The sequence below is a fragment of the Poecilia latipinna genome, unplaced genomic scaffold, assembly GCF_001443285.1.
Source record: "Poecilia latipinna isolate Pla-1442-1.1 unplaced genomic scaffold, P_latipinna-1.0 Scaffold1077, whole genome shotgun sequence".
NCBI classification, from domain to species: domain Eukaryota; kingdom Metazoa; phylum Chordata; class Actinopteri; order Cyprinodontiformes; family Poeciliidae; genus Poecilia; species Poecilia latipinna.
In genome coordinates, this window is record NW_015113693.1 from 26,175 (window position 1) to 40,105 (window position 13,931).

The 13,931-nt window shown below is 42.4% G+C and overlaps 1 protein-coding gene across 3 annotated transcripts in view; it reads left to right on the top strand.

Moving 5' to 3' along the window:
• Window positions 1-13,931, top strand: part of capn15 (calpain 15) — a 58,516-nt gene that overhangs the window by 22,468 nt on the left and 22,117 nt on the right. For all 3 annotated transcript variants that reach the window (XM_015051976.1, XM_015051975.1, XM_015051974.1), the window contains one exon: window positions 6,845-8,459. In XM_015051976.1, coding sequence (XP_014907462.1) covers window positions 6,867-8,459 — 1,593 coding nt within the window. In that variant the 5' untranslated portion in view covers window positions 6,845-6,866. The remainder of the gene's footprint in view (window positions 1-6,844; window positions 8,460-13,931) is intronic.

The window sequence follows — 13,931 nt, forward strand, 5'->3', positions numbered from 1 at the left end:
ACCATGAACTACAGAAGAACAGTTTTTTGTGCGTGGAGGAGAGGAACTCTGCCCCCTCTGTCCAGGAACGGTACTGCACTTTTCCCACAGGCCCCAGGCTCGGAGCCAGCCTTGGAATGGCTCTGCTAATGACTGTCGCACAAAGGCCAAATGTCTCGCAGTGAAGCTGGACGAAGCTGGCAGGAGTCGGCTGACTCGGTCTCTCTGCAGAGTTCAAAACGTAGAACCAGTCAGCGATTACCATCAGCAGTTTTTGAGTTCGCTCTCCTCTGGCATCAGCAGCTTCCTCAGAGACACTTCACCCACTTTTCTCCCAAACTTTCATAAGTTTTCTCATTTCCACGAACAGCTTAAGCTCATGCCCTTTAAAATGATCTGCTGGATCTCAGAGTGTCTGGCGCTGTGTGAAGCTTTGAAATGAACTCTCCAGGCATGACACCGCTCCTTAAGTGAATTTAGAGCAGGAGCAGAAGCTGCGGTGAACTGTTCGGTGCAGAAATATTAGGTTTGTCAGGGCGAGGTTGGCCTTTTCCGCCTCCCTCTCTGGGCTGAGACATCTGGCCACCTGCCCGGGTTGCAACACCGAGGAACCGATGAGCTGAAGTGAGCACTTTTAGTTCGAGCCTCTCCACTTAGCACACAGCCAAGGACAAAAGGTGTATGCCTGTGTGTGTGTGCACGCGTGTGTGTGTACACACTGCTGTAAGGACGTTAGTGGAGCATGAACAATGAAAACATTCCTTTACAGTAAGTGTGGTCCAGGGATCACAGGCTGAGGTGGCCCATCGTTTACAACAGCCACATACATCCGAATAGATTACAAAGTCAATTCAAAAGGTGAAACTAATTGATTAATTACCCAAAAACTGATATATTCCATTCATTCCTGATTATTTCTTACAGGTTATGACTGTTCCTCAGAAAAATACACTTACAAAGAACCATTTTTAGTTTTAATTAAGGAATATACAGGAATATGATTATAGGGAAGGCAGATTTGCATTTAAGTCTTCTGGAGAGAAATGTTGAGAGCACAAATGTAGGTCCTTCGGAAGTTATGTTCACTTCCGACCCGCTTCGCTCTTTTTTTCTTATCGTATGGGAAGGGATCCAGATTCACCTCACTGTTTCTTTTTATTTTTTAAATTACAGGCAACAGTGGCACAGTGTGGCATTATCTAAGAAGTTAGTTTGCTTCATACTTGACATACGCATGTTTGACGTGTCAAATAAAGCGTTAACCGCAGCAGATTGTTGCTAAAGAAGCTGGGTGTTCACACAAGCTGCATTTCCATTGACCAATAGAAATGACCAAAACTGTAATTCCAATTGCACAAATTGGAATTAGAAAAATAAAAAAATACATTTGTTTAATGAAAACACAACCGTTTCAATAGAAAACCTCAAATTTTTCTATTATTTTTGCATATTGATATGCAAAATTGTGATAAACAGTTGTAGGACGCTGACAACATTCTGGCTAATGTTAAAACAGCAAGTTAATGAGGGTAACTATGGCAACCAGTGACAGTTTAAGCTCAAGTTGCGCGTGCATCCGCTTTGTTTACAAACTGCTCTCATTTCTAAGTGTAAACCTTTTCCAGGAGGTTTCAGAGTGCGTCCTTGTGGGTCACGCAATAATTTGGAGGTGCCTTTGATTGACCCAGTTATTAAAAAGCGTGTGAGCCAGATTGGTGTGATTAAAAGCTGTGAGATCAGCTGCAGGCAGAAGCAGCGGCGTTGCTCCATGAAGAAGAAGAAGCGGATCATTTGCCTTGAGTCGGTCTCTGCGTGGAGACGCTGTGACTTTGCTCTCTCTCTCTCTCTCTCTTGCTGGAGATGAAAGCGGCCCGACAGTTGTGGAAACGGCCACAGGGTAAAAGCTGTCATCATCAGACATGAGGTGGCGACGCTTTGTGCTGCTGCTGTCCTCATGGCTGTTTGGCCCGTCAGACAGCCAAACACGGTGTGTCTTCATAGTTAGCATGGAGATGCCGCTTTAGTCAACCATGTGTTGGTGAACCGCTGAGGATTCATACAGTGGATCTGGAGGAAAGAGTCACAAAACATGTTGACTTTATTTATTATTTTGATTTTTGATACTTTGACTAAAGCAACAATGTAAAATAAACACCTCATAACTATTTATTGTAGTCGATTTCAAGAACATGTTTTTGTTGTGTTGCAAATACGCCCCTAAATCATTCGAGGCGCCATGATGGACCCCGGAAGTGAGGAACGGGAGAATTGAACAGGGCAACTGAAATTGTTTTCTAAAGTTGTTTTTGCCAGTTTATTCATGACTTCTACTTGTTCGAGTTCAGATAATTTGTCTGTGAACGTAACTCACCTGATTAGGGCTCATAGACAACGGGATTTACAAAAGTTGGAAACGGCTAGCTTAGAAACCGACCCGTACCTCCTCCTTCCTGACGTGTTGATCAGATTACTGACTTTACCTGAATTCACACCACATGATGTCACTATGTCATAAAAAGCGTTTGCCTTTACACCGGAGCAGCATTAGAAACGTACAAAAGAGGAGATGCTAACCAGTTTTTTCCATACATGCTAGGCTACATGACGGTGCGGCACTGTCTCCATGGTTACCAATGGTTAGACGCACCTTCTCCGTAACGCGATAGTTGATATATTTCTATGGTAACTTTATTTGAAGGGGGGTGAATAAGATTGTCATGACACTTTCATAAACATGTCATAACACCTGTCATGAACATGAATAAGCCTTCATCGGTAAATTATGACACTTAATAAAAAGTTGACATTATTCAAAATGTCTTTGTTATGACAACTTGACATTAACCAGGAAATCATTACTGATATAAATTTGTTATAAAAGTTTTACTGATCGCACTTTAAAAATTGGGTAACTTTATGTTATTAAAGGTAAAGTTTAAACAGTAATGATTTCTTGGTTAATGTCAAGTTGTCATAACAAAGACATTTTGAATAATGTCAACTTTGTATTAAGTGTCGTAATTTACTGAATGACGGTTTATGACAACAGTCATAAATATTCATGAAGGCTTATCCATGTTCATGACAGGTGTTATGACATGTTGATGACAGTGTCATGACAGTCTTATTCACCCCACTTACCATTTCTATTCATAGTTACTTATAAAGTATATGAACGTTAATCTTCTTGCCTTGTAAAAATTGTTTTCTACAAATCCGCGATTTGATAGTCATTGTGATTAACAGCTGCTGTCCTGACTAAAAGTTATCAAATGAAATGTTGAGCTTGGTTTCTATCCTTGTCTGTTTGTGCAGCCGACCACGCAGCATCCTGTTTTTAAAGTGAAATCAACTAAATAGAAGCGATATTAGGTTACCGATGTCTTTTTAATGGAAATTGGCTGATTACACCACTAATAGTAATAAATTTCTTTGGTAAAGTATTTCAAATCATTACTATTCTAATCCAGTCTATTGTGGACCTTTGTAAAGGTTCAATCCCACTTACTGCTACAGTATTTATGTAAAACAAATGATTATTAGACAATTTACTAACTTAATTTTAAAATTACTCTTGGATTATTGGGTTATTTTTAATATGTGTATAAACTTTACATAATGATACAAAAGCCTTTTTGGATACGAGAGGCAAAATGTTGATTTTTATTTTGTTTCAGTAATAAAGGATGGAGTGGAGCAAAGATGAATATTGTGGAAATAAATGAATGTGTTTCTTGAATAGTATGTTGGTTTCCCCTGATGTCTTGATCTTGGATTGATTTTCTTCCTAAAACATAACAAAGAGCTGCTACATTTGAGCCCGTCCTCGAGCTCCTGTCAGTTTGGGATGCAACATTGCTCCCCTGGGACCGACGTGAAAAGCAGAGCAGCATCCTCACTTTTAGCACCTCATGCTCTACTTTGGGTAAATTCCCATATTACCGTCTCTGAGCTGCTGTTCACACATGAGCGGCCTGAGTGACAGTGGCATTTATGAGCTTTTTTCCGACTGCAGACCCGTCCGTTCCCTGGAGGCTGGGATGTTTTTTTGAACTGCACTCCTGCTGAGTTGAAAGTATCCAGCTGTGCGGCTCGGCCTCCAAAAGGCCCGGCTCCCCCCGCCGTCGATGAGCCAGATTGACTGGACTGCAGAGTGAACCGCACACTGCAAAAACACAAAGTCTTACCGAGTACCTGTGGTCCAATTTCTGGTGAAAATATCTTAGTGCACTTGAAATAAGACAAAACTAACTCATAAGGAACCTTTCAGCAAAATACAGGAGCTTGTTTTAGTCAATAACTCTAATATTGATGAAAAGATACTTCAATAATAACCAGATGCGGGTCGAGTACCCAAAAATTATACTGTAGTAAGAGTAGAGATACTTCACAATAAAATTACTCAAGTAAAAGTAAAAGGTATTGAGTACTGATCAAAATATCAATCATTTAATTAAAAATTACATCATCAGAGGGACCAAAATATAAAGTTATGTGGAAATTCTGGTATTTTAAGAACCAAAATGACAATAATTCATAGACTAACAAAAAATAAAATCAGCTAAAATAAAATGTTTCCAATTCAGTTTCTCTCAATAAAAAAGCTTAAGAAACTTTAACAATAACTGCTGTGTGTGTCTGGTGAATTTTTGGTTACTCGAGTAAATGTGACTAGTTGTTACCTAATTCTGTGTATAACATGGAAAATCAGGTGATATTTTGTGTTTTTTGCAGTGTACATACAAGTCGGTCCAGCGTCATTGTTATCCGAATTAACAGTTTCTGGCTTTAACAACGTATTCCTCCCCAGTTGGATGTTTAGATGTTTATGGTGGTTTTCTCATCAGTTGAAAACCACTGAGGGCCTGAAAGTGACATGACCTGAAGCAGATCCTTTCTGGTAGCTTTCGCTGAGCAGAGAGAGAGTGTTAATATTAAGTGGAAGAGATCCTGTGTGTTTTTCCTATTCTAATAAGTGCCAGTCAGTGAGACTCGGGCATTTCTGCTCTAACATTCAGAGGCAGGCAGCGTTTCTCTGCTCTCCTCCCCTCTGGTCCTCCTCTCCGTGTGCTGTCTCTCTGCCTCTAATCAGGTGGCCATTGTATATGGATTTACTGCCCTCTGCGCCCCCAGGAGGGAGATTTGATTTTTTTTTCCCCCCCTCTGCACTGGCTAATCTTTGCCTCTCCTATCCTGTTTTGCGTTTCTAATTTCATCTCCACTCCTCCTGCAGTTTCCCTTTTCCTGAAGATGATCAACCTGAGTTCCTGGAAGGATGAATTTATTCCCTGGTTTTCAGATATATTCCTACAAACATTTTCTCTCTTTACTCTTCATCTCCTTTCATTAGACTATCAGATAATATCAGTTAGATAACTTAGATAAATGATAATTGTATCATTTATAATTTGTGTTTAAAATCCCACAAAGCTGTCTGTATTGTTGGTACAGTAATTCACCTGTTTTGATTTGTCACATATCCCTAAGATAATTCTTTCTCACACTGTGGTTCCTGGACCACTGGTGAGACGCAGGTGCCCCCTAGTGGTCCGCGAGGTACTGCATGTAAACAACTGTTTACTGGTCGTGACGTTAGCTCAAACTGCTACAGTTAGCTTACCAAAGGATTGTGTTTAAAAACATCAGTGGAAAATGGCTTATAACCGGGTCACTAAAAGGAAAGCCTACCGGTGGAAAGTTTCTGAGGATGATTTGCAGAGCTTTTGCTTTTGAACACTACGATACATAGCATGTTCACATGCTGCGCCCCACGCTGACTAACTGCATCTTAACACCTAAAATAAAATGATTTATGTTGGGCTATCTACTGGCTGAAATAAAATGTTTTCTATGATTGGAAAGCTTAGAATCCATACTGTACATCAAAGGTTCCCAAACTGTGGGGCGCGCCCCCTAGGGGGGGCGCTGTGTCATTGCAGGGGGGGCGCGGGAAGCCGTCTGGATAAAAAAACCCAAAAAAAACATGAACACTGTATGCGCTGGGTTTTTACCTTAGAATGGCCAACTCTCTGTTATTCCTGTCAGTTTGATACAGTAGAGGCTTCCACACTTCCCATATCTGTGTCACTTTTATCAGCAGTTAAAACTGTTTAATCCGTTGTTAACACGTTGTAACCTGTTCTTCCGAGCCGCCTTTAAACGCAACATGAGCGCTACGACGCTCGCGCTGGGTTTCCACCTGTGAAGGAGACCTGCTGCTGCTGGGCGGAGCTACGTAGGTTTGTGTTAGAATCACGGCAGCAAACCAGCAAAACGCAAAGAACTTTTCACAGTTTTTCCCTCCAAACTAACCGACTGAGGTGAGTAAAGCTGCAGGTAATGTTAGCTAAAAGATGACTAGCTAATATCAATACCAAAAAAGTCGATGCCCCCCCCCGGTCACACGCGTCATTTCAACCAGACAGCCATTTGTAATTCATAGGGGGGGCGCAGAAAATGTTTGGAAACCACTGCTGTAAATAACCCAAAGTGCCCTGAGTCAATGTGTTCTTGGTTTTATTGTGGCCAGTCACATTTACAAAACATCGCCACTCTTCACATTCAGACATTGAATTCAGACCAAAGACATTGACTTAAGAGACTAATATTTTTAATATATTAAGATGTGCTACTGTGGGGGCCGTTTCAAGTTAGGTGGTTTATGAGTTTTCCTCAGCCTGAAAACGTTTGACAAACACTGCCTAAAGGATACGCTAAACTGGGTATACGATAAAAATATTACGTGAATTCTTTAACAAGGTGCTTCATCTGATTAAACTGTACTTCGCCATATTTAGTTTTGTCAAATACTTTTTAATTTTCATGAAAAAGGTTCTAACGAAGTGTTTTTCTTTTTGGTTTGCAGCCATTCCCACTCTCCTGGTTCCATGGCTGCAGCAGTGCGAAGCAGCGAGTGGTCATGTGGACGCTGCACCTTCCTGAACGCAGGCGCTGCGCCCCGCTGCTCCATCTGCGAGGCGCCGCGCCAGAAACCCGATCTGAACCAGATCCTGCGGCTAAGCAGCACCGAGGAGCAACGCTGGGCCTGCCCACGCTGTACGCTCAACAACCCACAGGGATCCGGAGCCTGCTCGGTCTGTGGCTTTGGCCCATCGTCCGCCACCAACACCCCGCCTACCACAACCATAGCCGTCACTGCCAATGGCCTCCCATCTGCTCCAGCTGAGCCCCCGACACCCGCAGTCACCCCCACGGTGCTACTTGAGCCCAATGGACAGCATCCGGTCAAAGAGGATGTGTTGCGCCGCTCGGAGAGCAACGGAGAAGTGAGTGGCCATGAAGGGCAGAACCCCGGTTGGGCTTGTGCCCGGTGCACGCTCCACAACACCCCAGTGGCTTTATCATGCTCAGCCTGCGGCGGACCCAGAAAACTGTCTCTGCCTAAAATCCCCCCAGAGGCGCTGGTAGTACCTGAAGTACGTACGCCTGTCGTCGGGTTCCCCGTTCACCCAGCACCGTCAGCACCCTTAGTCATCGACCTCACAGACGAGTCCAACACCCCCACTCCGTCTGATCCTCAAGAATCTCCCCAAGTTTCGTCACAGGGTCTCTCTTCGCCTTATCCAACATTCCCCTCCCTCCAGAACAATCCCGTGCCCCGCAGCCGGAGAGAAGTTCCCCCACCAGGCCGCCCGCAAAACCAAGGGACCAACAGTCCCAGCCCCACCTCCCCGTCCACGGCCGTCGTGCCCCCACAGCCCGGCCCGCAGCGGCCAGCCAAACCCAAACACGCACAACCCCAAGAACCTTTGTACCCCAGCAAGCGCCTCAGCATCTTGGAAGAAGAAGACCCTCAGCACCACCCTCTGACTCCGGCTAACCCCACCTGGAAGTGCCCTAGCTGCTCTTTGCCCAACGCTGTTAGCTCAGCCAAGTGTGAGGGCTGCCGATCGTCAAGGGCCGGCGCTGACCTCATCGACCTTGTAGGCTGTGAAACGGTACGATTTACCCCGGCTAGCCCATCCAGTCCGGACTTTAGCACCTGGGCATGCTCCAAGTGCACCCTGCGGAATCCCACCGGCACACCCAAGTGCTCAGCTTGTGGTTCTTCCAAACTGCACGGCTTTCAGGAGCAGCAGACCCCTCTGGCCCGCTGCTGTCCACATTGCGGCTCTGCTTCGTGCTCTTGTCCGCCCTCCTCCACCCCGTCGGGTCATAAAGCACGTAAACAGGCCCGGGTCTTCCCTTCCGCTGCCGGCGCTTCCTCCGGTTCGTCGGCCTCCACCTTGTCTGGCCTCCAGGAGAAAGCAGGACAGTGGAGCTGCCCTGCATGCACGCTTCTCAACGACGTCAAGGCCAAGAACTGTGCAGCGTGCCACACAGCGCAGCAGTACCTCACCCTGCGCAAGGTGGTGAAGCCTCTGAAGAGGAGGGAGAGCATGCATGTGGAGGCTCGTCGACGGAACGACGAGGGAGAAGCCAAGGAGCTCTGGGAGAACATCGTCAGCTTCTGCAGAGAGGTAAGAGGAGCTTTAAACGTGACCTATTCTGCTTCCTTAAACAGGTTAGGATCAGTCTGCAGGCTGTATAAAACATGATCATTACGCTTTTTGCACAAAGTAATTTATAGATAATGAGATTTTAGTCTGTCAGTTCTGCCTCTTTTGAGCTCCTTTCAGAAAGAGCCGTCACTTTAAATCCAAATAAGCTGCTGGCCACGCCCCCCAACTCAACGTTTTACAGATGCGCAATTATTCAAACGTACATCTTTGAAAAGCAAAAGTGGAGCCTCCTGCACAACCAGTAAAAATGTAGCAAGTGGTTTCTGGGTGGTAAGTCAACAACAAAGCACTCATCTTTTCCAGCAGCCATTGTACCAGTGCATAACCAGCTAACCATACATGCTGGAGTTGCTAGGCAATGCGCAGGACTTTGTTGGGGTTGCTAGAGAAGGAGGTTTTTGATATGGCTTGTTTTCCAGACACCAGAAAGCATGAACTTATTGCCAAAAATCAGCTTGGTGGGTTTTTTAAGCACTGAGGCTGGATTTAGAAGCAGTAGAAACCCAAATGGATTAAATAAAACATGCAAAATAAAGTAAAGGACATTAACCGATATTAGACCAACGTGGTTTGTTGTTCCTCAGCCAGAGAATCAGAACGGGTCATTTTCACGTTAATAAAATGTCACTTAGAAATGATAAAACTGATTTACATAAATCACGCTATTGATCTCATCTCTGCAGTCATATGTCTTAATACTGCCGGCCTAATTTAGAAACACTGTCTGTAAACAACAGCTGGTGTTTGCAGACACTCTTTACGTTGCCGACTAGCACTGCTTCAAGCCTGATCTATAAAAACCAGCGAGTGGCATTAAAATAGTCGACAGTGTCAGTAAACCGTGCCACAAAGCCTGAACATTGCTGCTAAAATGCTGCAGCTCCTTTCGTGGAGTTAATTAAAACTGAGCGTTCCTGTTATTCTGATGCTAATTTGATTTTTCTCAGTGTTTTGGTGGCTCTGCCTCGGATGAGGTGAATTCTGAGTTTAAAGCGACGCTCATGATTGAAATGTTGGCTCGTCTTCTCAGAACCTCGTCCGGGTCGGGGTGAAAGTCGTTCTTTATCTCCTGTGTGAAGAATTCTGGAAAACTGTGGGAATGTGGAGGAATACGGAAAAGAGAGTTTAATGTTCCAGCTTTCCTGTCCATCCGTTCATTCAAGGATTCAGGGAATTTTATCCATCCATCAGTTTAGTATTTTTTCAGCCAAGCGTTATCCATCAGTCTCCCCCAAAAGTTAAAGAGCAACTTTCTCATTTGCAGTAAAATTAGATCTTTTTACTTTAAATCTGTCAGTTTTCCCATGAAAAACGTTTGAGGCCTTTTCCTGAAAGCTCAGGTCTGCCATGATGAATTTTAAATCCTGTGTCTGTAAGCGCTCCGTTTACCGAACCTCTCCCTGAAACTGAACAGCCGGGCCTTGGATCTGTTGCATTTTCACTTTGGTCTCAGATACGGGCCAGATAAGACGGATTCAAAGCTCGTCTCTTCTCACTTACGCTGGTGTGTGTTGGCGTCAGAGCTGCTGCGCGGGATCAAGTAACGGCTCAGAGGAACTAAAGTCATCGAGTTCAACTCGACTGCATTAACCCAGAACTGCTCCTGCCAACAACCTTCTTCTCTTCTGGTTGATCTAAACGGATCATTTTCCTACAAAAATCTAAATCAGTTTTATTTGGGTTTTTTGTTGTTTATTAATTGCATGTCACATAAAATATATATTAAAAACTTGTCATTACCAACATGACAATTGAAAAGGTAAAACTTAATTCTTAAAAAATAAATTCTGGTTGTTCAGCTTAAGGACTAAAACATTCTTTAAAAATATTTTCTTAAACTTTGAGACCCTTTATGTCTTAAAAATGTGTAGATAGAAACTTCTATGTTTTTTGAAACTTTTGAGCAATCAAAAGCAATAATTTTACCAAAATTGTTGAAATATCAACTACGTTAACTTCCCACGTCTCTAATTTACGGTAAAATTCTGGCAAACACAGAAGAAACTTTTATGTTTGAAAATTTTGAGCAATCAAAAGCAATAACTTTGCCAAAATTGTTGATTTAAAAAAATATGTTTTTTTTTTTTTCAGGAAATATCTTCAGTTGCACTATAAAAAAGTCCCTAATTTATGATAAAATTCTGTCAACCTCAGAATTTTAACAAATTTTACCGTAAATTACAGACATTTACTGAACGGATATTACCATAAAAATTTTACCGAGTGTAAAATCCATACTGTAAATTTATTCGTATAAATACGGATTTTACCATAAAATATGTTAAATTCTGGTAAGTACAGATATCTGTGTTTTGCCTTAAATTTGAGACTGTTTTTTTTTCTTTCTTTACAGTGTATGGCAGGTTTTCCCACAAATGCTTTAGTGGTGGTTTCAGTGTTTTCACTTGTTTCAGAATGTAATTGAAGTAGAATAATCAGACGTCTGTTTTACGGTGGAACTGCTTTCGCTCTTGTATCTCTTCATTCTTTCTTTTAGTGGAGCTCAAGTTTAGTTTTTTTTTTTTAAATAACAGAATGAAACAAATGGTACATAATACATATTCATAAATCTTCGTGAAACCAAAACAATGCCCTGATTGATTCTGTGCTTTTTACTCCTCTTTAATGGTGAAAAAGTAAAGATATCTCTAAGCGGTGCAGAAATGATATTTATAAGCAGCGCAGACTTCATGTGCTCTTGGAGTCTCTGAGCACATTTCCCTTAAATTAGCTCTCCATGTCGCTGTGGTTCTGCTTCTGATCCCTCTCAATCTCTCAATCCTAATAGCTTCTGTGATTCTCTGCTTCCCTTTGATTTATTCGCCACATTTATAGTATCAGCAGCTGAAAGCTAAATGAGCTGCGTATTCGGAGAGCTTTTATATCCACAGGTTCTTCATTCTGATGCATTTGTCTCTAACACGTACCAGCAGACCCATCATTAAGGAGGGAAAATAAGTCTTTGTTATCTAAATGTACAGAGCCAGTCAGAAGTTTACATACCCTCATAATTAGCTTTAATGTCTCGTTAAATTCAGGCTTTTGAAGTGAGGATGAAATGTCTCTAAATCCACACAGACTCCAAATTATACCTGCAGGCTTAGGCATATTCATAAACAACAATTTATATTAGATCAATCCAAAGAAAGAAATCTCATTGTTGTAATTATGATGCATGTAAATGTGGAACTCTTCTAGTTAGAATCGGTAGAGCTCTTTTAAACTGGTCGGTATTCACACCAGCCCCGCTCAGTCCGCTTCTGCTGTTGGTCTCAACTAAAACATTTTGTTTACATTTTATTTGTTCTTGTTTATTTTTATTTTGGATATTTAAAATCTTTTTTGGCTCCAGTGTTAACTGTTCATTATAATTTTAAGGGTCCTGATCTTTTAGCACTATTATTACATTATTGAAAATAGTCTGAAAACAACAATATTATCGATAATTTGTTGTTTTCTGTAATGTCCATAGATCAAACCATGTTGAGCTCCTTTGTTCAGTTTCCAGCGCCTGATTGGTCCGATTCCCTGCAACAGCTGTTTGGAGACACAAAGCCGCCTTCCCTAGCAACTCTGGGCTCGGATGTGGCAACCTTTATGTTCCCGCTTTGTGCGACCCGGCTTCAAGCTCAGGTCTGCCGAGCAGAACCTTTGATGAGCCTTTATTAGGTTGTCATGGATATGTGGCGGAGCCTGTCGGAGGGGTCCGTTTAAATCCCGATCGTCAGGACCGCTCACTCTAGAGCTAATGAGACAAATCTGATTAAACGTGAGGAGATGCCGACGCCGCAGAGCTCCGATTCAGGTGGCGGGGTTTGACTGAGGGTGTGTGGCCCGTTAACACGCCAGCATTGCACCAATCGTCCCGTGTTTACAGTGAAGCATGAAGTGAGCTTTAGGATGCATTATTAATGGCTTCTTTGAAAGTCACAGGGCACGGCTGTGTAAGCGTGGGAGGCAGCTTGACTCAGTAGGGAGGAAGGAGATCGCATATTCTCCTCTCGCTGCCTAATTTGAGTCTTTTCTCTCCTGGACTCATATTTTAACTCTCTTTAGCTTCTCTGGGCTCCTCAAAGTGATTTCTCATCTCCTTCCCTTCATGTCCCATCATATCTGTCCCCACATATGTTTTATTCTCCTTTTTGCTGCTAATATCTCAAAATATTATACTCCATCCACTCAACTGTGTTTCCCACAATGTGTGCTAACGCTAAGGTGAACACGGGGCAGAAACCTATATTTAGCAGCAGAACAAGATGGGAGAGGAAGTGAATTTAATCACTATCAGCATAATTTCCTGCAGTTTTTTTTTTTATATACAAGGGCGTAAACAGGACAAGATTATTTACACTTCTTAAACTTTTTCGTACTAAAGCTCAATGTATTTTTTACTGAAATTTTATGTGATAAAACAAAAACAAAAGGATTTTAGAGAACAGGAAATGTCTTGAAGACCAAGAAGACAAGAAATGGTAGTCTGATCACTTCAATTGGAGAAATGTTCCCTGATTTCAAAACTTGAAGTGGTGCTTGTAGTCCCAGTTACCAGCAGAGTGCAGATTTACCCTGCGGATCATCATCATTTGACATTTGATTAAACATAAATGAGTTTAATTCCTGTCCATGTGAGGAAGTTGGGATTCACCTGGTGTGCTTGACGCCACAGCAGGTGAATCATTCAGAATTTAATTTTATTGTTTTTACGCAGTTATTCTCCCAGGGGGTTTGTCTCTGCAGAACAGGTTACATGTATTCATTCTTGTTTTAAAAATTGATGGCATTGACAGGATTTTTTTGACATCAACAGTCAAAATGTGCAGAATGAAGCGTCTCCGTGTGTAAAAAATGTCCTATTCAAAGTCCAGAACTAAATAAAAAAGCAATATACTTTCACTGCACTGAGAAGTATTGCTGGTGTAAACATTCGTCTTCCTAATCCGTCTGATTGAAGGTACTAAAACTAAAACCAGAAGAAAACCTCAGCAGAGGAAGTTTAATCCAGATAAAAGCTTTCTGTTTCCCTTTTTTTACACGTTGGCGCTGCTGCATGTACAGATCTACAGCGGATGTTTCAGCCTGCGTGATTGTTTTTCTTGCCTTTTATTGGATCAAGCAGATGGTGTTGTTGTTGAAATGTAAGTACAGGCTATTGCGGGCTTTGGCCATATTACACCGAGCAGCAAAGCCCAACAGCAGAGTCATGTCATAAAAAAAACTCTCTTTTCACCTGAGGCCCATTAGTCTCTGCTGGTCGTTGGATTTTGACTCTCTGTGATTGATTTTGTTTTATTTTTTTCTTCTGAGAGCGCTCGATGCCAACGCTCCAGAGGGTGTCGGCTCAGAAGTAAACACCACTTGTAAACTGTGAAATATTTCAAGGCTTTTTCTTAGCGATCAACAGAAATATGCTCCAGATTTTCTGCTTCTTTT